Raw genomic sequence first — 23,517 nt, forward strand, 5'->3', positions numbered from 1 at the left:
TACATTGCCTAATTCAATATCCAGTATTTTAATATTCATTATGATATTTTCTTAGCCAAATCAATTACTTAAAATCGAAATGCATCCAATTGTGAGGATATTAAAAGTGAAAGGAATATTCGAAAATCCAGAATTTTAATATCTATTATGAGTATTTTTTGAGCCAAACCAAGTATTTTTATGGTCAAATTAAGTATTTAACAAGTAAAAATAAGCACTTCAAAAAGTGTGAAGATATTAAAAGTGAAAGGCATATCGAAAATCCAGTATTTTAATATCCATTATGAGTCTTTTCTGAGCCAAATCAAGTATTTTATTGTAAAATTAAGTATTTAACAAGTAAAAATAGGTACTTCAAAAGTGTGATGATATTTAAGTGAAAGACATATTCGAAAATCAGTATTTTAATTTCCATTATGAGTATTTTCTGAGCCAAATCAAGTACTTTTATTGAAAATTAGGTATTTTACAAGTAAAATAAGAACTTTGAAAAGTTCAGTGGCGAATTTTTTTTTTTAAAAAATTTAAATGAAATGTACATGTCATCGAAATGCATCCAAGTGTGAGGATATTTAAAAGTGAAAGGCATATTCGAAAATCCAGTATTTTAATATCCATTATGAGTATATTTTGAGTCAGATCAAGTATTTTATGGTAAAATTAGGTATTTAACAAGTAAAAATAAGTACTTCGAAAAGTTCAGTTGCGAATTTGTTTTTTTTTTTTAAATTTTTGTTAATGAAATGTACATGTCATTGAATTGCATCCAAGTGTGAGGATATTTAAAAGTGAAAGACATATTCGAAAATCCAGTATTTTAATTTCCATTATGAGTATTTTCTGAGCCAAATCAAGTACTTTTATTGTAAAATTAGGTATGTTACAAGTAAAAATAAGTACTTTGAAAAGTTCAGTTGCGAATTTTTTTTTTAAAAAAATTTAAATGAAATGTACATGTCATCGAAATGCATCCAAGTGTGAGGATATTTAAAATGAAATGCATATTCGAAAATCCAGTATTTTAATATCCATTATGAGTATTTTCTTTGCCTAATCAAGTATTTTCATGGTCAAATTAGGTATTTAACAAGTAAAAATAAGTACTTCAAAAAGTTCAGTTGCTAGCACTTGGTGAAGTTACATTGCCTACTCGAATAGCCCGTGTTTTATTAAATTTTATACGTATCTCATTTACCAAATCAAGTATTTTAAATCTGAAAATAAATATTTCGCAAGTAAAAAGTACTTGAAAATGTTCTATGCGTAGTTGCGAATTTGTTTTTTTTCCAAATGTTCCATGGCAACAACAATAATAACTGAATATTTTCAGAATGCATAAAAATGATATTTCAATTTATAATATTAAGTAACAACAAATTTGGGTATCATTTAAGGAAAAATATGTACTGAAGCTTAAAAGTTGGGATTTTTGGCAAAACATTCCTGGAAAAAATTTGCAATGGAATAGTTGTAATGATAACAAAGCACAACAACTCACAACAAATATGAAACTATCCGTGAACAAAGCAGTTTAATGATTAAGACATAATCACTACATTACACATCTACAAATTGCAATTCCAAACACATAATCTGTTGTTTTGCAACAGCATACAGTTTTCCAATCTCAATGAACCAATTGAGTTTGACAGCAACACATTAGTCTTCTTCATTACAAAACTCAAATACTACCTAATACTTGTAAATTGAACAGATTCAGTGTTGTTTTACCAAAAATTGTCATGCTATCAACGCACGATAAGTCTTACCATCACGTCATTTTAGACCTTTGAACAGGCCTCGTTCATCAGACAAAATTGCCGAAGCAATCCGAGCTCTATACCCTTCCATTGACGTATTCCATTCTTCATCCCAAAATGTCGGGTTATCTCTTGCAAAACATTCACCCCATAGACAAACATAAACACCACAATTTAAATCATTTCCTTGTTGCCTACATTTTAACCCAATCACTTCACCTTTGCCAATATCACAATTTTTCACATTCCAAAGATATCCAGACATAAATTTGGCCTAAAAAGAAATTCAATGAATATTAGTTTTCAAAAAAATCATAAAAGATGTGTGTGTGTTGTGCACTTTTGCTTAAAACAAATTTTTTTTTTGTATCCGACTTACAATTTTCTTGGCTGCACCTTTGTAAACAGGACCACTAAGAGAATCTCTTAGTGTGAAATATTGATCGCCTCTAGTATAACCCAGCAAGATCCAATGTGCTCTGTAACTAATCGGGAAAATTATGTGCTTACAGCGTTCTAGAACCTCTTTGTTTAGTTCGGACAGCTTGCTCAATGTACTCCCATCCAACTGTGATGTAAATTCTGAAAAATCTTTATCTTTGACCCTCTTCTGCTTCATTTTATCGAGCATCCGAATCACGTTAATCTATGCAAATTTTTAAAAATATTGTTAGCTATCATCTTGATAAAAATATTTTTTACTTAACATCAAAAAATTTTACCTGGACATTGGGAGACATGCAGTATATGTCATGCCCATATTTATGTTTTCTATTGCTCAAAGTATTGAAATAGGCATGAATAAGGTCAGATCGTAGTTCGCTGCCAAACAAACAAAGCAGTAACTCGTGCCCATGCAATATCACGTCATCATCTTGCCAAACTACACACTACAAAGACAAAATAACAAAAATAACAACTCAAACAAACAAAAAATGAAAAATTATTATTTCGCCAAAATTTAAAAAAACAAGATCTTCTTACCCCAAAATATCCCCGCAAATGTACTTTTCAATTATGTCTCTCTCTTCCTTTGATATCTGATCATGACCATCATAGTCATGTCTACCTCGGAACTCTTGCAAAGATTCCTCAACGGCACTTTCAGCTATACCTTTAACATCAATAGCATCCTATATAAAAACAGAAAATATGCAAATACAAAATTCATTAACAAAATTTAATTACTAACAAATCATACAAAATTTAAATTATTTTTAGCTATTGCCAAACAAATTAAATTTAAATTACCAGATCCAAGATGAGTGATGATTCTTGTTTTCTCTGTCGCTTTGGGGTCGTACTAGGAGGTGTCAAATAGTCAGGATGTTTTCTCTTTTTCAACCGATCTGTTCTTTTTTGAACCGTCTTCACAATCGATGATTTTGGATTATAAATAATCATTTTTTTCCCTTCTCCAATGTCAGTACCTACGTGCACGTCGTCTGCAGAATTTGTGTTCATTTCCACTTCATCTACAACCACTCTCACATAACTCTCCATTTTAATGTTGTCTTCTGTGTCCGTTTTCACTTTGTTCTCAACCACTTCATTCAAACTTTCAAATGCATCAACATGTCCATCCACATCTTGCTCGGTATGACCTTCATCATACATATGTGTCGCATCCTTGAAGACAAATCGGGTTGTATCATCTTCAACCACTTCATTTTTTTTTCCTTCAACACTTTAATCTCATTTTCAAGCCTTTTTCTGTTCCAACAATTCTGAATCATTGTATCGAGACTGAACCTGAAAATATAAGTGCTCATTAATATGGTAATTCGTTAAATAGCATACTATTTAAAAATTGACTATCATCAATTACAAATGTTTACCTCAACAATCATCTGTACATCATCAACGAGTTTTTTTTCCTCCTCAAATGGTTTGATCGCCACAATCTAACAACATTAAACACAAATTCTTAGTTTTATTAATACATGTACTCAAAAATATAGGATGATGTAGATTAAATTGCGCAAACCTTGTTCGATCTCACAGCCATTAGAGCAGCCTCAGCCCCTTTAGGATTCACGGGAATCTTGCTCTCTCCCCACTTGAATAAACGAGGAAAGCAATGTAAAACACGAGGTTCACCAAGCATAGGAACTCTTTCATACACCCAAGCCTGTACAAATAAAATGATTAGCATTTACTACAACCAACAATAACATATATAAGCTTCAAAAAGAAAAAGATAATACCATCAATCCAACTATGCAACCTCCATATATTTTTTTATCCTTTCTTCTCACTTTAGAGAATCCAAGATGATCTTCAATTTCATCACGCAAAAACCTAAAGGCTGCATCTCCCCAACCATATTCAAAAAACGTTTCCAAATTGTCCAAGTATGGGAAAATAAACTTTGGTGTTCCAAAATTACTAATAGGAAATATAACACAATTAAAAAGAAGCAAAATAAAAAATCTAAAAAAATCATCAATCTCAAGCTCATTTCCTGCCAAATCAAACAACTTATCTATTATGACATTTCTCTGCACACAGTTCACCCCCTTGAAATGACGCTCAAGAAAGTTTGAGCCCAACTTTAAATCCAGGTTAACGGGTTGACCAACGCTCGACAACCCTATAACGATAGAGAATTCCTTCGAAGTAAATGGCACCATGATATTGCTTCCAAAACAAAAGCTGCATGTCTCTACTTCAAAGCGCTTAAGCATTGAGTAGACTCTTGATGTGCTTATAGAAAGTTCTTGATCTTCAACCAAGGTGCTAGAGGTGAAGCTTCTATCCTCTTCAATTGTAACTCACCCAATCTAGGAACCAATTGCTCCATCACGGCTAAAAACTTTGTTGGCGAACACCTTGAGTAACCCTCTTTAACATATGGACCAATATCTGCATCATTATCAGGCGTATTTTCTTCACTCTTTTTTTTAGTCTTCGTCATTCTACTCCACATAAAAAAATTAAAATATTACACACGAATAATAAATCAATAAATGTCACAATAAATTGACACAAATACTCAAGAAATTAGACAAATAAGTTGCTACAAACATGAACAACCAATCTCAAATAAATATCTCACGACAGTACATAATTATATCACTTATCGAAAAATTGATAATGATCTTACATACGAAAACTAATATCAAATAACAATCTCATTCTGTCAAACCAAATCAAAAAATTTCTGTCAAAATAAACTATAACAAACTCTTCTTGACAAGCCGAACTAATCTGACATAACTATCATTCCAATCATATTCTAAACTAACACATTCAATTAAAAAAAATTGTTCCCAAGATCATGCACATTAATGTCCGTATTCGGTCAAAACAACAGAATTCAGTTTCAGAATAATGGCCTAAAATTCAATTTCACAATAATGCACCAAAATTTATTAACAAATATAAAACCATATATGGGATTTAATCAAGCATATTATTTTGTTCGACCTTATTCGTGCAAATGGTGTTTGAGTGACCAATTCTCTGCACTAAAAATTCAAGCTTCTTGCGCTGTCTTTTACGTGGCGATGGTTCTTTCCGCAAATGACAATCTTATTGTGAACATACGTCACAAATCCATTTCTATATCCAAAATTAGATCGAAGAAAAGAAATTGCTCTTAAACAAACAAAACATTACAACTACAAAAATTATCAAAAACAAACTAAAATTGAAATGTGTACCCTTTAATTGTCCTTTATTAGTTTTATAGGGTGGTAGCTCCACGCAAATCCGAAAATGAAGCGCCTACTTTCTCCTCCTCACCTAAGCTGCTTCAACGCACAAAATGCTTCCACCCACAAATTGCTTCGACCCACAAATTCTGGTTTTTGCAAATTTTTCGGCAACAGGATGATGTGTGGTTTGGGCTGGTAGGGACTCTACTTTGCTGGGAATTTTCTACGCTGGGTTACGCACAGGTACGGTTTTAAACGACGAATTTGTCGCAAGATTCAGTAAAATAGACTGCAGAAACAAGGGTAAATTGTGCAAACGAAGGACAATGAAGGAAAATGGCCAGTAAAAGAATGAAAGAAAAACGAACAAATTGTCACACAGAAGAAAGAGTGGGAAGCGAGAAACGGGAAGGGGGAAGGAGGAAGGAGGAGAAAAATAACATCACCAACAAATTTGGGGATTCTTATAATTTTTTATTAATTTAAAAAGGTAAAAACACAAAAAACATGTAGTAAAAACTAATTTGAACTTTTGTTAGGTATTAAAACACAAAAAAACTAAAGGGGACTGAATCCTAATTAAAACATGCTCAGATGTATTTTTCGCTAAATTCCCCAATTTGTAACATTGAAGATGCCACCACGCATATTCTTTATATACTAGCAACTAATGTATACATGTGTCTACACCTTTTTAAAAAAAATTAAGATTATATATTTATTATGAAATTTTAATAAGTCGTGAAAAAAATTATGTTGAATGTAAAACAAAATTAACAATAAAATACTAAATATATGTAGTTTTAGTTTGTAGATAAAAAACCGCAACAAAATAAAAATATAAAAAATATTTTCATACGTTGACAAAGAAAAGAACCGAAAACTAGATTATACAAATTTAATATATATTTTTTCTTCTAAAATAGTTAGACGATTATTATTTATGTAATTATTTTAAATATTTATTGACTTATTTTTATGTAATATATTGTTTTATGTATTATTTATTGTATTTATTATTTGATAACTGAATTTTAGCATTATTTATAGTAACAAGAGAACCCATTTTTTAATTTTCGCTTCAGGTCCCATCGAGACTTTTCAAAATTTTCGCTTCAAGCTCCATCGAACACACGTACAATTTTGTATAGTCGATGTTTATGAGACAACAAGAACAACACAGAGTGCCTTGGATGGAAAAAATTGTGTATTAGCCTCAATATCCAAAAGCTGCAAGTCCTTTAAGTTTTCCGCACAGCCGATATGATATCTTCCTGTAAATATTATATCAAAATACATCAGAAATCATTTAACAAAACTACGTTAAGCTTTTCAAAAAGTGTATATTTTGAATTATAACAAAAAAAATTATATAATACTACTGGAAAGAGTAAAAATTTAGTTTAAAGCGATTATTATATTTGGGAGACTTGGAGGGACGAAAAATTCTTTGGAAAAGTAAAAACAAACAAACAGGGCTATTCTGAACTGGTGTTCACTGGATGAACATCAACAAGTCTACCATTGTATTCCCCATCATCGTACAAGCTTTAAATCCAACCTTATTAAGATTGACCACATAGATCAACCTTCTTCGTTGCGCCCTATCGAAATACATATCCAAGTAAAGTTTCTACTTTAAATACATTACATAAAATTAATTTTAAATCTCATCCCTCTTTATTTGAGTGTGTGATTTCCATCACATTTATTCAATAGGTGATTATAGAGCTTGTTGATAATAAAGGACCATTTTCATCCCAATCCCAATCCCATGTTTCAGTGTTTGCTATCAATTTGCAATTAGCAAATCAGAAAGGGCATATTTGAATTCATAGGCTCATAGATTTCTTAAGATAGAAAACTAACATGCGTCACCAGGGTTGCCTCTCGAGCTCCCATTTACATTAAGCTTAAAGAAAACAGACGACGGTCTCAACCAAGAAACGATCGCCATCTTATGAACCTTACGAAAACCAATAGAGATACCCAATGAACTCGTTGCCTGAAAGACACCCATCCAGTGCTTAGGCTCGACAATGGACGCGGCATGAGCGAGACACGAGTAAGACAAAGTTGAGATTTCACAGTCTTCCCTAGAATGTGTCAATTGGGTCGACCTATTCTGACTCGTCTTAGTAGGTTAGAAAAACTTCAATCCAACCTTGTCCACCCCAAGTTACAAGTTAGTTGTGTAAACAACCAATTTTGTTTAAATATTTTTTAACATAATTTTTTTAAATTTTTGTGTGTCCACTTGTAGTTGGGTCACGACCCATGGTTGACTCTGATTCAAGGTTCACATAAAATACACGACGTTACGACATAACAAGGTCAAATATTATAAACATACACATTTCATCAAAAGAATTATAACATAAATATATTTAAATGAATATGTATTTAATTTTTGAGTAAAAATATTTTTGGTATAGGAAATTTTATATATTGATACATGAAATTTTATTAATGACTTAATTGTGTTTTCTCATCATATTTAACTACAATAGAAATTATTATTAAGATTTTATCTGAAATGGATCACAGTGCCGGAGAATTTTGATTTAAAACTACAAGGTTTACTTAAAAAAAATGTGTTATCGGGCCAAAGATAAAGCTAACGGGCCGGGCTTGAGCTTATAATAGAATTATTTGGTTTTTCATTATATGTATAATAAAATTATTTAGACATATTTCGATTAATAAGCTTTCAAATAGTATTTATCGATATATAGGCATAGTTTTATACACATGATAGGAGAAACATATGATATATAATATAAGGATAAGTTAATGATAAATAAGATGTAGTATATTATATTTAATGTTTGATATGATTTTAATAAGATTGATTAAATTTATATATTAGATTTTAATGACAAAATTAACATTATCATAATAAATTTTATAATTTTAAAGTTGTTGCTTGAGTTCATATTTCTTATCTGTTCATGCGCCGACAGTGCTTGCATGATTTATTTTTTTACCTAATTTTATATATTATATAATATGATAATTGTGTCATTAATTTTGTTAGTCAAGTCAAATATAAATTTTTAAGGTTAATCGAATGATACTAAATTTTATTGAGATTTATACAAATCATTTATTAATTATCTCGAGTTCATTTATATAATTATCATATTATATAATATATAAAAATAAATAAAAATATTTGTTTGATTTTAATTTCTACCTACAAATGAAATGAGATAACAATAGGGTTTATGATTTTTATATATTAAGGGTAATTAAGTCATTTGTGGTGTTTTATTATTAGATTAAAATTATCACATCTCATAAAAGAGATATTTTATCCATATATAAATTATTTATCACGGGCCCATGATATTATTATGAGCTTTCTAAAAAATTACCAAACGTGGGATAAGGAGGATTATTTATCAATCTCTCTCTTATCTCATGTACCAAACTATACCATAATGTATAATTTAATCAATGCATAGTGATGTTTTAAAATAGGTTAGCATATACTACTCTTATGAAATCACGAAATTACTAAAAATACTTCATGAAAAACAAATGATCTATAGCTTCTCACATTTTCAAATTTTGAGCATACACAGTTTTGTCGGTATATATTTGTTTTCCGAGTACATGTGTTCAAAATTTGAAAATTCAAGTATAAATATTATAAAAAAGCATAAAACCCAAATGTAAAATTAAATACATTTTAAAAGCCCATGTTTTAAAATGAGGCACGTTTCACCCTTTTGCATGAATCCTTAAGTTTGACTTTTCCAAAAAGGGTTTTTCTAGAAAATCATAATTTTTACATAAAGACTATATGTATTTTTTTTGGGTATTCACATCAGGTTATCTTTTATTAGTAGATTTTTTATGAGATTGTATTAAATATCTTTTCAACAAGATTTACTTGCTTTGATTGATTTGGAAACACAAAGTTGGCAATTTCCAAATTGGTTTGCAAACATGAGGTCTTCATGCCAAAAATAATTCTCATTTGTTGATTGACAAAAAGTTGTGTGAGACGGTCTCAAATAGTATTTTGTGAGACAAATATCTTATTTGAGTCATCCATGAAAAAATATACTTTTTATGCTAAATATCAGTTATTTGGATAATCAATGAAAAATTATTTTTATGCTAAAAATATTATTTTTTATGCTAAGGCATAGTTTGGTACACATGATAGGATAAACATGTGATTATATATAAGGATAAGTTAAGAATAAATAAGATGTAGGATATTATATTTAATGTTTGGTATGATTTTAATAAGAGTGATTAAATTTATATATTAGATTGTAATGACAAAATTAACCTTATCATAATAAATTTTATAATTTCAAAGTTGTTGCTTGAGTTCATATTTTTTACCTGTTCATGCGCCGATAGTGCGTGCATGATTTATTTATTTTTACCTAATTTTATATATTATATAATATGATAATTAAACCCTTGATTTTGCGAGTCAAGTCAAATATCAAATTTTAAGGTTAATCGAGTGATACTAATAATTTTATTGATATTTATAAAAATTATTACTTTTTATTGTGAATATCGATATGGTTGACCCGTCTCACAGATAATGATTCGTAATATCGTCTGACAAAAGACCTACTCTTGTTGGTTAATACATATGGAAGAGTTAGTTTTCAAGTTTCAATGTCACGAGGCTTTCAATTAATTGTAATGTTAAGACTAGATAAATTCAATCATTTGAGTTTGAGATAAACGTGAAATTTACTTGATTGATGAATCGTATCATGATTGTCATAAAAATAAAAAATATATAAAAATTGAATGTATCATTTTGACAAATCAATTAGTTAATTTATGATATCATGTTTAATTTATTACTCTATTGACATAACGGAAAATTGGGGAAAAATACCTAAAGTTCAAACTCTTTTTAAGTTCAGTCCCTACTCTATATTTTTTAACTCTGCACTCCCTAGTGAGATAATAAAGTACTTTCACCTCCCTTAGTTAATTTTTTTTTTATTTTAAAAGGAAAAAAATCTAAACCCAAAATCTATTCTCGTTCAGAAAAAAAGACTATCGCTCTCTACAGAAAACAAAAATGTGAGATCTTGCCATCGCCTTGTATCTTAGACTCTTCTCCTCTTCTCTCCACATACATGATACAACCACGTCTGCAATAAACAAAATGCATATCAGCTGAATCGAAGTTTTAGCAGAATCGTGCCTTCTCCTTTCATCTTGTAAGAAATTACGTGTAAAGGCCGTTTTTTGTTCATAATTTTGCGGAACTATTAAAAATTTTCTAAGTAAATAATTATTTTATCTCATTAATTAAAATAAGCATGTAAAATAATTATTAACTTTAAAATAACAACGGAAGCGAATAATGTTTTCAACCAACAATTTAAGAATAATCCAACGTAAACATCAATTTAAATAATCCAACATATTAAACTGAGTTTGCATAATAAAAGGTGCAATAAATTAAATCATGAGGTCCTCGGGTTCTACTACTAGACCCAAGATCGCTCACTGGCTCTCGCCCGCGGTCTCGACCTCATCAATACCCTACACAATCAGTCTAGTGAGTCTAAAGACTCAACATGTATATATCGTGAATAACAAGTAATATATATCATAAAATCGCATGCAACGTAAAATTAAAGTCTCGTAAAGCGTACGATGAAAATCATATCATGAATAAGTATCCTACGTGCATATCTGAAAATCATAGTAAAAGCTTTGCTCAACGGAGCTCTATCTAACATATCATATTTTCTGGTATAGATAATGTTTCTAAGCAAGTGGCCCCATAACATAGCGTAAGCGCTTGATCAGACTAAACCACAGTATACTGGGTGGTAGAGATCAAATCACACGCCCTTGGACTGGATGTCCGTACCCATACATAATCATAAACCGGTCGTAAGTCACCGGGCGGAGAGGTCCCTCGGTTGTTCCTACCGACTTCCAAACCCATAAGCATAAGGTGGCCACAAGAATATAGCATTTATTCAAAAATAAACATTTTATATTTTATGCACGTAATATAATTATAACCTTATTTTTACCGGATGAGTGGATCGCTCCCAGGCTCGCTGCGACATAATTCTAATATGTGACACATGCAAATAATTTTAACTTGACAAAAACTTAACCACTAAACCAAAAACGAGACGATTAGGACCAACAACTTTATTTTAATCATGGCTTCGTACCAACCCGAACCAACATTAAACCGACGTTTAACCATGATTAAAAATACCACAAAATACTGAAAAATATGCATAATAAGTGTAAAACACGAAAATAGGTGAAAGGAGTCCAAAAACATAAACGCTCTTTCGAGAGTCATTTTGGCACCTTTCGCCGTAAATTCTCGTACGACCTCTAACTCGTACCAAATCACGAACGGCCAAAAACATGACCTTTCTAACTCATTGAGTACTTTCAGTCCAAGGCCATGGGCTAAAAGCCACCAAGAACTCATACCACCCCAAAAACCGAAACCATAGCGTGCTGTCAATTCAGTAGTGACAGTTTGTATCTTTTGTAGTGAAATTCCTGAATTTTATGACTATGGCTTGAACCACCACCCAAGGACTCTTACCAACATCCTAAGCATGGCTTGGACCATGGATAAGGGCTAAAAGCAAACCATAAACCAAGTCTATTACCTAAGACACTGAAACATCCCAACGAGAACCTCAATTTCTGGTGTAGTGATAGTTATTGAATTGTTTTAAATTATCTTGTGTCGTTCCAATGGCCATTTCATCGACCATGGCTCGATCTAGACATGATGTAGTGTTGTATGAACTATGGCTATGGGCTAGGAGCCACCACAATCCAAGCAACACCCAAAAAACCGAACTCATACCCACACCGAAATTCAAAATTTAAACCGATGAGCACCTTACTTAGTTATTTAAAAATCTTGTGGATCCGTGAACCAAATATTGAAAGGATGATTTGATCACGTCCTAGACATGATAAGGAATGATTCTAACACCTGGCTACAGTCCTTAAGACAACAAGATTCGAAACCCCACTTTAAACACCCAATGACAGAAACTTGAACATAAAACTGTAACTCATGGAATGATGGAAATGTTGCTGTAAACTTCTTTGTTGTGCTTTATGGACTTGAACCATTGAACCAAAAACATCCTAACACATTCTAATTTATTCCTAAATGCAGCCTTGTGTGCCTGGAAAATGAGACAACCTCCTGAAGCACCAAACAATTCAAAACCGTGAGTCACCAAGCATAAGCCAAAAAAATCTGTGCAGAAACCTTGGTATTGTTGCTGTCAAAATCTCGTTTTTGCCTCATAAATCCTGAGCATATGGTGTTTTAAAATATCTATAGTACTTGATTGAAGAGCAAAGAAGCAACATATACATGCCTGGAAATCGTTTTGAAGAAGAACAAACCAATACGACAATACGGCGCGGCGGAACCGGAGTTGGATTTCCTTTCTTGTTCTTGTGCTGTTCTTACACGATTAAGCGCTGATATTCTGATGCATTTTCGAAGGTGAGGGTGTAGGTTTGTTAGGCAATGAAGAAGGGTGTTATAGGAGGTGTTAATGGGGTAATAATATGCATTTAGTTAGGAGTTACAAGTGCAAGAGTGAATGGGTTTTTGAATTATGTCTTCTCCCTTAGTTGCGATTCCTTTCCTCATTTTGTTGCATGATTTCGTTCAGTTACTAGCATGATGGGTAATGAAGACTCTAGGTATATTATTGTGTTTGAATTCACTAATAACTAATGAATTAAAGGTGAGAATTGTATTCACCTTAAAGGCTAATGAGGTGATTTGAATGAGGTTTACTACAATTTTTGAATTGTCTTAACATAATATTATTACTAACTCTTGCATGGTATGATAGTGTTTTATTTCTTGGCATTTTAAAATTCTTAATGTTTAATACATTCATTATATATTTTTTTTATGAATGACAATTTAATTTAGAATAGAACATTGCATTGCATACTTGACTTAAAATTTAAGTATTAAATTGTTATGTTTAATTTCTTGACTATTTTATACCTAGATTAATTCATCCTCCATTTATTTACATATTTTATTTTAAGCTTTAATTAAATATTAATCAAAGAACTTATTACCAACTTAGCTCTAATTAATTTATTAAACCCCAAGGACCTTCTTTTTCTTTAAATTAAATTATTCTTTGACTTAAATTAAATTTAGGAATGTCTTCTTATTATTAATCTTATCTCTAATCTCCAAACTCCGGTCCGGCCTCGCGTATTTAACTGAAAAGATAAAACTAAACTTTTGCATTTAAAAATAATAGTTATGACTTGTCAAATATCAAAATGAATTAGACCCTTCATATATATATATATATATAAAAATCATTTTAAATTTAAATAGTAATAATTATGCATGGCTTATACGTAGTCTGATTTTCGGGTCGTACATTACGTGCAACTTTGTTGAAGAGATTTTATTTTCAATGAAAAATTGTATAATGGAGATGGTAATTCATCTTTGTCAACAAAATTTATGTTATTTGTGTGTTTGTTGAAATTCCTGAGCGTGAAATTTTTTTTGTGTGAATATATGCATCTGATTGTTAGAATATTAGATTGCACAAGATCAAACAAAAAAATCCCCATATCCATTTGAAACACCCAAATCTTATTATCATCATAACCAACCAGTAAGGCAAACCGTAGAGGAAAGAGAAGACCATAATTAATGTGTATTGTTATGGGGTTTGTTCAATTCCCGAACCAGAATATCGAGTAAAGTATTTCTTGTAGGTCGTTGTACAACATACAGTAAACAAGTGTTATGTTTTGTATGTATCCCCAATTCGCTAAAAAAACAATGTTGAGAAAAATTTTGAAACTAGAAAGTAGTTGAGCTTAGTTCAAATATAAATAGTGTGCATTGGTTGTGTTTGTTGAGAATTTCCAGGTTCATATTGAGCGCAGATACTGGACGAAAATGTAAATTTTGTGTTTATATATTATGTGTGTTGGTTGTGTTTGTTAATGTTTTTTTAGCTTTGAAGATTTGTTTATGAGGAAAAGTGAACAATGAAACCAATGACGCACATTTTTTTTATGTGAATACTGACAACAAGCTGCTTGGAAGTCCTTGTATTTATCTTCATTATATTGGAAACAATAACACTCAATTTTTTCTGTGAAGATATTTGAGTCAATATTGAAGGTGATGTGATGCTGCTAGGAAGTTGTTTGTACAATAGGCGATTGTTTATCTTTACAATCGAGGAAAATATGAGCCTAATGCAGATGTATTTTCATCTTGCCAACAAATGTGATCAAATCAATCCTTCTTCAACCATCATACAATACCTTGCACCTCACCGAAAGTTATATGTGACATTGAATGAAGATGAGGATGTCGGTAATTTGATCACATTGTTTGCTTACATGAAAATGAACATCATTGACATGATAGCAATCCAAAAAGATGAAATTATTCCAATTGACATGAATAACCTCAGGTAATTCCTGTATTTTTATTTGTAGTTGTGTCACACGTGAACATTAGAAATAAATGATTGAATTTTTTTCGTTTAATTTATTCATACAGTTAATAGTTCATTTTTATCTAAGATACGGATGTTGGTATTTCGAGCGAAGCATTTAATACATCATTCACTTTTGAAACTTGAATTTATTTATTGATTTATTTTATTGTTGATTTTCTTTAAGGAATGATGTTGATACAGATGTTGGTTCTTCGAGTGCTTCTCAATTTGAAATGGTTCTACAAAGTAACTCCATTGATGCTTGGAGTCATTTGATTCCTGGAGAAGGAAAAATTTTAAAAATCCTGATGAGTTTCGAAAGGTTGTTAAAAACTATGCTATTGCTACTAGGAGATTGTTTGTGTATAAGAAAAATGATAGTCAAAAAATTATAGTTGTTTGTATTGTCAAAGGTTGTTCATGGAGAATATATGCATCCAAATATAAGGCAGATGAAACGTTTGGAATTAGAAAATGTTGTCTTCAGCACGTATGTAGAGAGGCAAATCTTCGAACTAGGGGCCATCCAAAGGCTGATTCTGTTTGGGTGGCTAATATTGTTAAAGATAAATTGAGAGGGGAACCATCATATCGACCATCTGCAATTGTAAGAGATATTCATAGGGAATATGGCGTTGAATTGAAGTATCATAAGGCCTGGATGGGCAAGGAAATAGCAATGCATCAAATTTATGGGACATAGAAAGGATGTTTTGACAAATTGAGGTGGTATTGTGATGCTTTGAAACAAACAAATCCTGGTAGTTGGGCTGATTGCGAGGTTGATCAAATGAACAAGTTTCGACGACTTTTTATCTCTTTACATGCATGTATTGTTGGATTTGTTAAGGGATGCAGACCTTTGATTTTTTTAGATGGAACACATATTAAAAATAAATTCAAAAGGATGCATACTAAGTGCTATGACAAAAGATGCTAATGATGATCTATTCACTTTAGCATTTGCTGTAGTGGAGGCTGAGAACGATGCTAACTGGGAATGGTTCTGTTTGAAATTGAGGTCTGTCTTGGAAATGCAAAATTGTATATTCGGGAAAATGTTGATTATGACACAACATAAAGTAAACAAATATTACAGTTAATGGTGAAATATCTCAGGTTACAAAAGCAGTGCATATGAAAAACAATGTTACAGAACATACAAGCCAACAACCAAGAACATCATTCAAGTAGAATTTCCAGCTAAATGGTGAAGGATCCCATATTCATCGGCCAAAATGGTGGAAGCCATGTGTGCACGATATTCGTGAATACTACAAGCATTCTCACGTATCCCCAAAATTCCGGGTCATCTTGTGTAAAGGCTTCTACCCATAGGCACACGAATACCCCACAATCAACGACTCCACTCTGTTGTCGGCTATAACGATCATCAACTTGTGCTTTTGGGGCAGGATATCGAAGTGAATTCTTGATGTAGCTAGAGATGAACTTAGCCTGAGAAAGAATTTCCGGAATTAGTTGATATTCTTTTGTGGTATTCAACTTAATGTTGTAAGTAGCAAATAATACAAACTTACAAATATCTTGACAAACCCTTTTGTTTGGGGTGACCACAACGAGTTCATGTGCATGAATTTACTAGTCACGGTGTCCAAAACCAGCAAAAACCAATGAAATTTTGTGTTCAAAGGCATCAAAATATATCGGCTTTCATTGAGAACATTAGCATTCAGCTCTCCAAGAATACTACGGCTACTTCGGCTTAATGAATCTATAAATCTTGGAATGTCCGCAAACATCAAATTTTTTTCCTTTTTCGTCCCATGAACTTTTTTTGAAATTCGGCCTATAACATAAAATTTTATTAAATTAATTATGCATGATAGATTGCTGAATTAAATTCAATTACCTGAACCACAGAATTTAAAACCCATATTTTCGGTGGATTTCCATATCTCACAAAATTTCTTGACAAAATATTTAGGTGTGCATTTATCACGTCATCCATCAACTCCTTGTCATACAGCAAGTCACACAGCGTTTGGCTGGAAACTTGTAACTTCATACTTCTCCAAAATTCCTCCTAAAAAAAGTGTATTATTTCTCTAAAATCAAAGAAACTACTCCAGAAATTGACAAAACATAAAAACAAGATCACATATAAAAGAATTACCTCATATCAGATCTTTTAAAAAATGTATCCACAATATTCCTATCGCTATCAGAAATTGATGACCGCCCAACATATTCCAACAACTCATCATCCATTTGATTTGCCTCCTTTACTGCAGCTTGTGCAATTTGCATTACAACTAATTCTGAATTTTCCTGTAATAGCAAAATTTTTACAGTATCAAATATTATATAGAAATAATATATATATAGTACATGAAATGTTTTTAAGATTTACCAGCTCAATAGGCTTATCCGCAACTCTATGACGGACTAGTTTTCTTTTATTCTTTTTTGGGGTTGTGGAAGGAGGTGTCACAAAGTCTTTTTCCTTACCCTTTAGTCTCCTATCTTGCCTACTCATAACATCACGAGCAATCGAAGAAATGTCATTCTTCAACTCAGTCTTCTCCTCTTTGTCAGCGTCACTTTTACTATTCACCTCAATATTGTTGTCAACTCCATCTCTATGTGAATCCTCAATAGCCTGTTCATTTTCAATTCCATCCGTATCAACATATTTTTCGCTCTTTCCTTCTGAAGCATGACCACCATCATAAACCTCGAAAGAAACTTTGTCACCAATTTCAAAAGCATTTAATTTTTCAGCTGCATCAAATTTATGAGCCTCAAATGTCATATACTCATCACTTTCTTCTACACTCTTTCTCCTTTTTTTCGCTAAATCAGAACCACCATCATATCCATTGAAAGGAACTTTATCACCACTTTCAATAGATTTTAAACTTTCATCTGCAAACTCATCAAAATCATGTGCATCACGAGGAATCAAATCATTATTTTCTTCTGTATATCTTCTCTCCTTCCCCTTTGAAACTCTATTTTTACCTTCCATATTTTCAACATGAAAATTCTCTTCATTTCTCTTATCTCTTCCTCTTGTGCTCTGATAATCGCATCCAGTCGCTTTATTTGAGCCTACATTTATTTTTCCATATCTCATAAAAGATTACAAATAATAAAAATTTAACTAACATAAAAATATTTCTGTACCAATTCATGTCATATTATATTTTTTCTAACCTTGTTATCATTGTCACGATTACGAACAAGTATCCTCTCCTCAAGTAAAGGGTAGATGGGGAGAACCTATGTATAATTGCACTAATAATTATGATTATATAAAATTATTTACAATCATAGCAAATAATACAATTGCATACTATTATTTCAAACCTTATTCTTTGTTATGGAAAGAAAAGCAACATAAGCTGCATCGAGATCGTTTGGGATTTTAGAGTCAACCCAACGAAAAAACCTTGGAAATATATGCAAAGCACATGGTTTCCCAACTGATGGAATCCGTTCATACACCCATGCCTAAAATGAAAATTCATATTAGTTAGGATTAAAATATAGTAAGAAATTCAATACCAAATCCAACTTACCATCAATCCAATTACGCAACCATCAAAATATTTCTTTCTCCTTTCGCCATCGCGTACATGTTTCGAAATTTCTTCATTTAAAAATCTATATGCTGCATTGCCCCATGCATAATTGCATATCTTGCTGAGGTCGTCAACATAAGGCAACAAGAACCGAGGAGTCGTACAATTGCTTGTTGGAAATAAGATACAATTGAAAACAAAAATAATATATAGCTTTACAAAATCGTCAACATCGATATCTTCTTGCTTGTCTGCTAACATATCAAGTTTTGCTGCAATATTTTTTCGTTTGACAATACTTGTTTTTCCTTGAAAATGTCTCCTGACAATATCAGATTCCATTGACATATCTAAATCAATGTACTGTCCAATATCTTTCAGCCCCGTAACTACAGAAAATTCAGCTGAAATAAATGGGATATATATTTTATCACCAAAAACAAAAGCATATGAAATCAGGTCATATCTACGGAGAATTGACTCAACCCTAGCAAAATTAACATGAAATTTAGGCATTTCAAACAAGTGAAAAAAAGGAGTTTCCTTCAAAGTCAACATTTGCCTCAAACCAATTTTTGGTTTCAATTTTTGAACCGTGCTCTGAAAAAAGGAAGGAGAACAACGACTAATCAATTCATAATGTCTCGTAACTCTTTCAGTTTTCGAACCATGCTTCATTGCTGCACCCAACACAGTAAAAAAATTGTTCTAGTATTAGAAATTTAAATTAAAATATGACGGAACAAAAATTTACCAAAATGATCAACCATTGCCAAAATGATCTATTATTGAGCAACCATTTACAAAAATGAAAAAACAAAAAAGGTTATATTGATATACTATTTTACAAAATGAAAGAACGAAAATTAACAATAATTTAGCAAATGAAAATTTCAATGACAACAAACAAACGTGATAAAACAAGTAAAGCAAACACCTCAATTCAAAAAATTATTGACTAAAATATACGATAAACAATATACGCCTTTCTTTTGCAATAGATTCACCCAACTATAACTCATTTTCTCCAAACAAATCATTTACTATAACTACATTTATTGGCGACCAGGTTCAGTGCATTATAATATTACTTTCCACATCCATTATAGTATATCAGGCACACCAAAACCCATGACAAAAAGGATCTAAAAATAACCAATTAATAAGTAGGATTCACAAAAATATTCTAATTCACACATTTCATTTAGCTAATGAAGATATTTGACAGTATAATATTACTTAGAAGATATATATGTTATTTATGGTCCCTATGCCTTAAGTAATGAAATAGCTATCATGTTAAGCCTGTTTGAAGCAATGGAGCCGGATTCAAAGCTTAAAAAATTGGATTTCCACATACATGAGAAAATTAAAACAATATTGCACAAATTATATAAAAAGTTGGACAAATCAAGCGAATATAGAAGAAGAAACTCACTTCCTCGTTTGCTTTGCTTTGCCTCTCTGTCCACTGTCATCGTTGGCTTCCAAATCGCCGCCAGTAGGTGTCGCAAGTAGGCGGGTTTGTATGGCCTGTGGTTCTCAACGAAGGAAGAGATGGAAATCAGTGGAGAGAAATTGGGGGAGAAGAGGAGATGAAAATTTATGGAGATGAGTTAGGGATGTACGAGAGAAATTGGGGGAAGGGACAGTTGTAATTGTGGAAATAAAATTGAATTTAAAGGGGCAATGAGATAAAATATGAAGTAGGGAGTGAATTCAAAAAAAATTGTGTATTAGGAAGTAAAAAATATAATTTTATGACATAAGTACTGAATTTAAAATTGATTTTATGATTAGAGATTTATCCAAAAGTGTCCCAAAATAAAAAATGGAGCTTATTTTATTTATTTTTTGAAATAAATAATACTTTTGAAAAATTAAACATTTTTCCGTGGTCGGTTTGCATCCAACGGGTTGAGTTGTGTCTGTTGCTACTGCAATTCACCTTCTTTTCATAATAATGATTATAATATCCAATGGAAAAGGGTCCATATCACACCCGGTACAATTAATAGTAATACTAATGATATCATTTGCAGGAATCGTATTTAAATAATAATAATAATAGCAAATCTGCGAGGGGAACGAGGAGGATCAGCTGGATCTCCAAGTCCCCTCCATATTTATATTGAAGTTTCACACGCACCACCTACGACCATCTCTCTTTCAATCGCCCATGGATTCGAAGTAGTTGCGTCACGTTGAGTCTATGACCGCTCTCCCCTCTAAAGCTGGCAAGATCTCCCAATTGAATGCTCTCATCCTTGGCGAGGCGCTTGCTTCCGAAGAGGATCATCTAATAATCCCCAGCCACGATTTATCTGCGCAGACTCATGTCTCTTCCCCCGGCCAGGTATTTTTTAAGTCGTTTTGATCTTTGCTTCATGCCTCCTTCCCTTTTTTAAATCGTGCTGAGGTGGTGCTGCAGTTTCCGGAGATGTATAGAAAGTCTACTGAGGAGACCCTGCTGGATTGTGGTCCGATTTTGCATCCATTTTTACTGGAAACAAAAATGGGAACAGTTTGTCTACTCGGAGAATGTCGACATTCGAAAGGGGTCTATCAACATTGAAGTCATTTAGATATTAACTTCCCTCCTTTCTTTTCGCTTTTCGTTGCACTTCTTCTAGACTTATTAAATGTTTGACTTTTATTTGGGATCAGTGGTTCAAGGGTGGGATTACCGACCTCTGCTACAATTGTTTAGATGCAAACATCGCAACAGGAGATGGTGAAAAATTTGCAATCTATTGGGAAGGAAACGAACCTTGAGTTGACGCCACTTTGACTTACAAACATCTCCTGCAGAGAGTTTGTCAGGTCACTTTATCATTACTTTGCTTGTGGACTCTCATAGTTTCTGCTATAAATCGCTATAAAAGTGATTTTCATATAATAATTCTGTTTTTATCCCACGCTTTGCATCCTAACAGCTTGGAAATTACTTGAAGATGTTGGCATCCAAAAGGGTGATGCTGTTTTGATTTATCTGCCTATGATCGTGGAATTTCCTATCGCCATGCTTGTTTGTGCGCGAATAGGGGCTGTTCACTCGGTACTGTACTAGAATATGTTGGTTATATCTTCAATTTTTGGGCGGGTCATCTACTCCTGAAAAATATAAAGTTGATGTGCTCGCTTGTTCAGGTTGTGTTTGCTGGATTTTTCTCGGAGTCTCTTGCCCAGAGGATCATTGATTGCAAACCAAAGATTGTAATAACCTGCCATGCTGTTCGGAGAGAATCCAAGACCCTTTATCTAAAAGACATAGTCGATGCTGCGGTAGCAGAATCTAGCAGCAATGGTACAATTATTATCTATCTAATGCATGATTGTGCTTTTCCAAGTTCTGAAATTTTTGGTTTGATAAAAAAAAATGCAATGTTTTGTATCATTGGTAGACTTCAGTGGGTTTTCACTTTTTTTAACTCTTTTCCGGAGGTGATCTGCAACTCTAAGTTCTTGGATTGCTGGTGAAAAAATTCCTGCATATGCAATTTACCAGATTTTTCTTTTCAAGTTAAATATAGAGCTCATTTCATGACATTCATTTAACTTTGGAAATGAATTGAGTTTTAAGAATGTGGTGGGGAGCTGGGAAGATGGTGGGTTCCTTGACCTTTTGTGCCAAGCGGAATGTAACGAAATTAGTTTCTCTCTTTTGTCAAATGTGAGCGCATTTTTTATTTTCCCCCCTTATCTCCCAGGTTGTGTGAAGGTGGAGAACTACTGGACATAATATTGTCAAAGTAAGTGATTTAACATATATTGTGTACCCTATAATCTTCCTGCGTAAAAGTCCAACTCTCTTATCTAGATTTGAAATATACAGGTTGATGTTAATCAGTCCAGTAAGCCATACACTATTTTAAATAGGACTAGCAAGTGCATTATCTAATAAAAATTAAAATTTTGATTTCCAAAAAAAATAATTTGAATCATTTTATTATTTATTTGAGTTTAATATTTTGACGGATACCATATATTTAGTTTATATCATTCGATTTGTATTATGAAAAAATGATAACATATATTACTTTTATAAATTTTAATCATTGTTCACTATTAGAGTTTTTTAACAATATCGACGTGCACAATAATGCTTTCTTATTCACCACTAGATCGTGAGTTTATATGCTAGAAAACCAATATAGTATAATAATATGTTATTATACTCTCATATTAAAATTCTCAATTTGGAGGAACGTGTTGGTATTGGTGTATTTAATATGTAAAAGACCACTCCAAATATTTTTTTTTGCTTTTAGAAAAAAAAATAAATCTTATAGTCTCGTTGTAGTTTAGGTAGGCTTGACTCAGTACAATATACCGATTTTCCCAAATAATATCGTATATCGTACTGAAATTTCGGTATACCATCATGTCGGTATAGCGAAATTTCATTATGATATAAATTTCATTATGTTCTTACCAAAAAAACTTCGGTATACCGAAATTTCGGTACGATATCGGTATAATGTCGCTTATGATGCATTTTTTTAAAAAAATCGTGTTATTATCATCACAAAAAAGCTAAAAAGTCGCACATAAAAAATTAGAATTGAAAGAGCAAGTGAGCCAAATAATATTATATTATAATTTTAAAATATATTAAAAAATTTCGGTATTTTGGTTCCAAAAGTTTTTGAATTCAATACAGATATTGATACAAAAAAATTCGGTATGAGATCTGTTACAAAATATTCTATATACTATTAAATTTGATATATTAGTTTTTTACGACACGATAATGGCGATATATTGGAACGATCGATATTTTTGCTCAACACGATAAGTGCGATATATCGGCGGAATTTTTGCTCACCTTATGTTTAGGCAATATAATAATAGTGTGGTGTTGATTAATAGAGCATAGATCGTACTTTTCGGCGATCAATCTGACTTATTATCACTGCCTGGGATTGTGTCAAATCCCAGGCCATTTGGCATCCACACCATTATTTTTTTATTTATTTTAAACCTAGAACCTTCTATCATTTCATCAACACCTGTCCTATGTCGAACTCTATACTTATTT

At 32.0% G+C, this 23,517-nt stretch overlaps 4 protein-coding genes across 8 annotated transcripts; 1 reads left to right on the forward strand and 3 right to left on the reverse strand.

The window, feature by feature from the left end:
- Positions 1 to 1,776: 1,776 nt before the first annotated feature.
- Positions 1,777 to 2,391, reverse strand: LOC142537407 (uncharacterized). Its single transcript, XM_075642932.1, has 2 exons — positions 2,140 to 2,391; positions 1,777 to 2,034 (listed from the first exon to the last, which is right to left on the reverse strand). The coding sequence occupies exons 1-2, from the start codon at positions 2,389 to 2,391 to the stop codon at positions 1,777 to 1,779; spliced, it is 510 nt and encodes a 169-aa protein (XP_075499047.1).
- A 284-nt stretch (positions 2,392 to 2,675) lies between these two features.
- LOC142537408 (uncharacterized) lies at positions 2,676 to 3,280 on the reverse strand. Its single transcript, XM_075642933.1, has 2 exons — positions 3,012 to 3,280; positions 2,676 to 2,893 (listed from the first exon to the last, which is right to left on the reverse strand). The coding sequence occupies exons 1-2, from the start codon at positions 3,261 to 3,263 to the stop codon at positions 2,741 to 2,743; spliced, it is 405 nt and encodes a 134-aa protein (XP_075499048.1). The 5' UTR covers positions 3,264 to 3,280; the 3' UTR covers positions 2,676 to 2,740.
- A 13,765-nt stretch (positions 3,281 to 17,045) lies between these two features.
- LOC142537560 (uncharacterized) lies at positions 17,046 to 20,107 on the reverse strand. Its single transcript, XM_075643067.1, has 7 exons — positions 19,915 to 20,107; positions 18,474 to 19,156; positions 18,262 to 18,405; positions 18,109 to 18,174; positions 17,930 to 18,003; positions 17,303 to 17,879; positions 17,046 to 17,220 (listed from the first exon to the last, which is right to left on the reverse strand). Exons 1-7 carry the CDS (start codon positions 19,952 to 19,954, stop codon positions 17,062 to 17,064), a joined length of 1,743 nt encoding a protein of 580 aa, XP_075499182.1. The 5' UTR covers positions 19,955 to 20,107; the 3' UTR covers positions 17,046 to 17,061.
- A 392-nt stretch (positions 20,108 to 20,499) lies between these two features.
- Positions 20,500 to 22,317, forward strand: LOC142537409 (acetyl-coenzyme A synthetase, chloroplastic/glyoxysomal-like). 5 transcript variants are annotated; one of them, XR_012818553.1, is made up of 4 exons: positions 20,500 to 20,832; positions 20,908 to 21,052; positions 21,144 to 21,299; positions 21,413 to 21,428. XR_012818553.1 is itself a non-coding variant. In XM_075642934.1 (3 exons), exons 1-3 carry the CDS (start codon positions 20,689 to 20,691, stop codon positions 22,216 to 22,218), a joined length of 333 nt encoding a protein of 110 aa, XP_075499049.1. In that variant the 5' UTR covers positions 20,500 to 20,688; the 3' UTR covers positions 22,219 to 22,317. The 5 variants fall into 5 exon arrangements, 1 of the variants encoding a protein (XP_075499049.1); XR_012818552.1 differs by having other exon boundaries at positions 20,908 to 21,299; XR_012818554.1 differs by lacking the exon at positions 20,908 to 21,052.
- Positions 22,318 to 23,517: the final 1,200 nt, after the last annotated feature.

Source organism: Primulina tabacum, chromosome 2 (genome assembly GCF_025594145.1).
Source record: "Primulina tabacum isolate GXHZ01 chromosome 2, ASM2559414v2, whole genome shotgun sequence".
Taxonomy (NCBI): domain Eukaryota; kingdom Viridiplantae; phylum Streptophyta; class Magnoliopsida; order Lamiales; family Gesneriaceae; genus Primulina; species Primulina tabacum.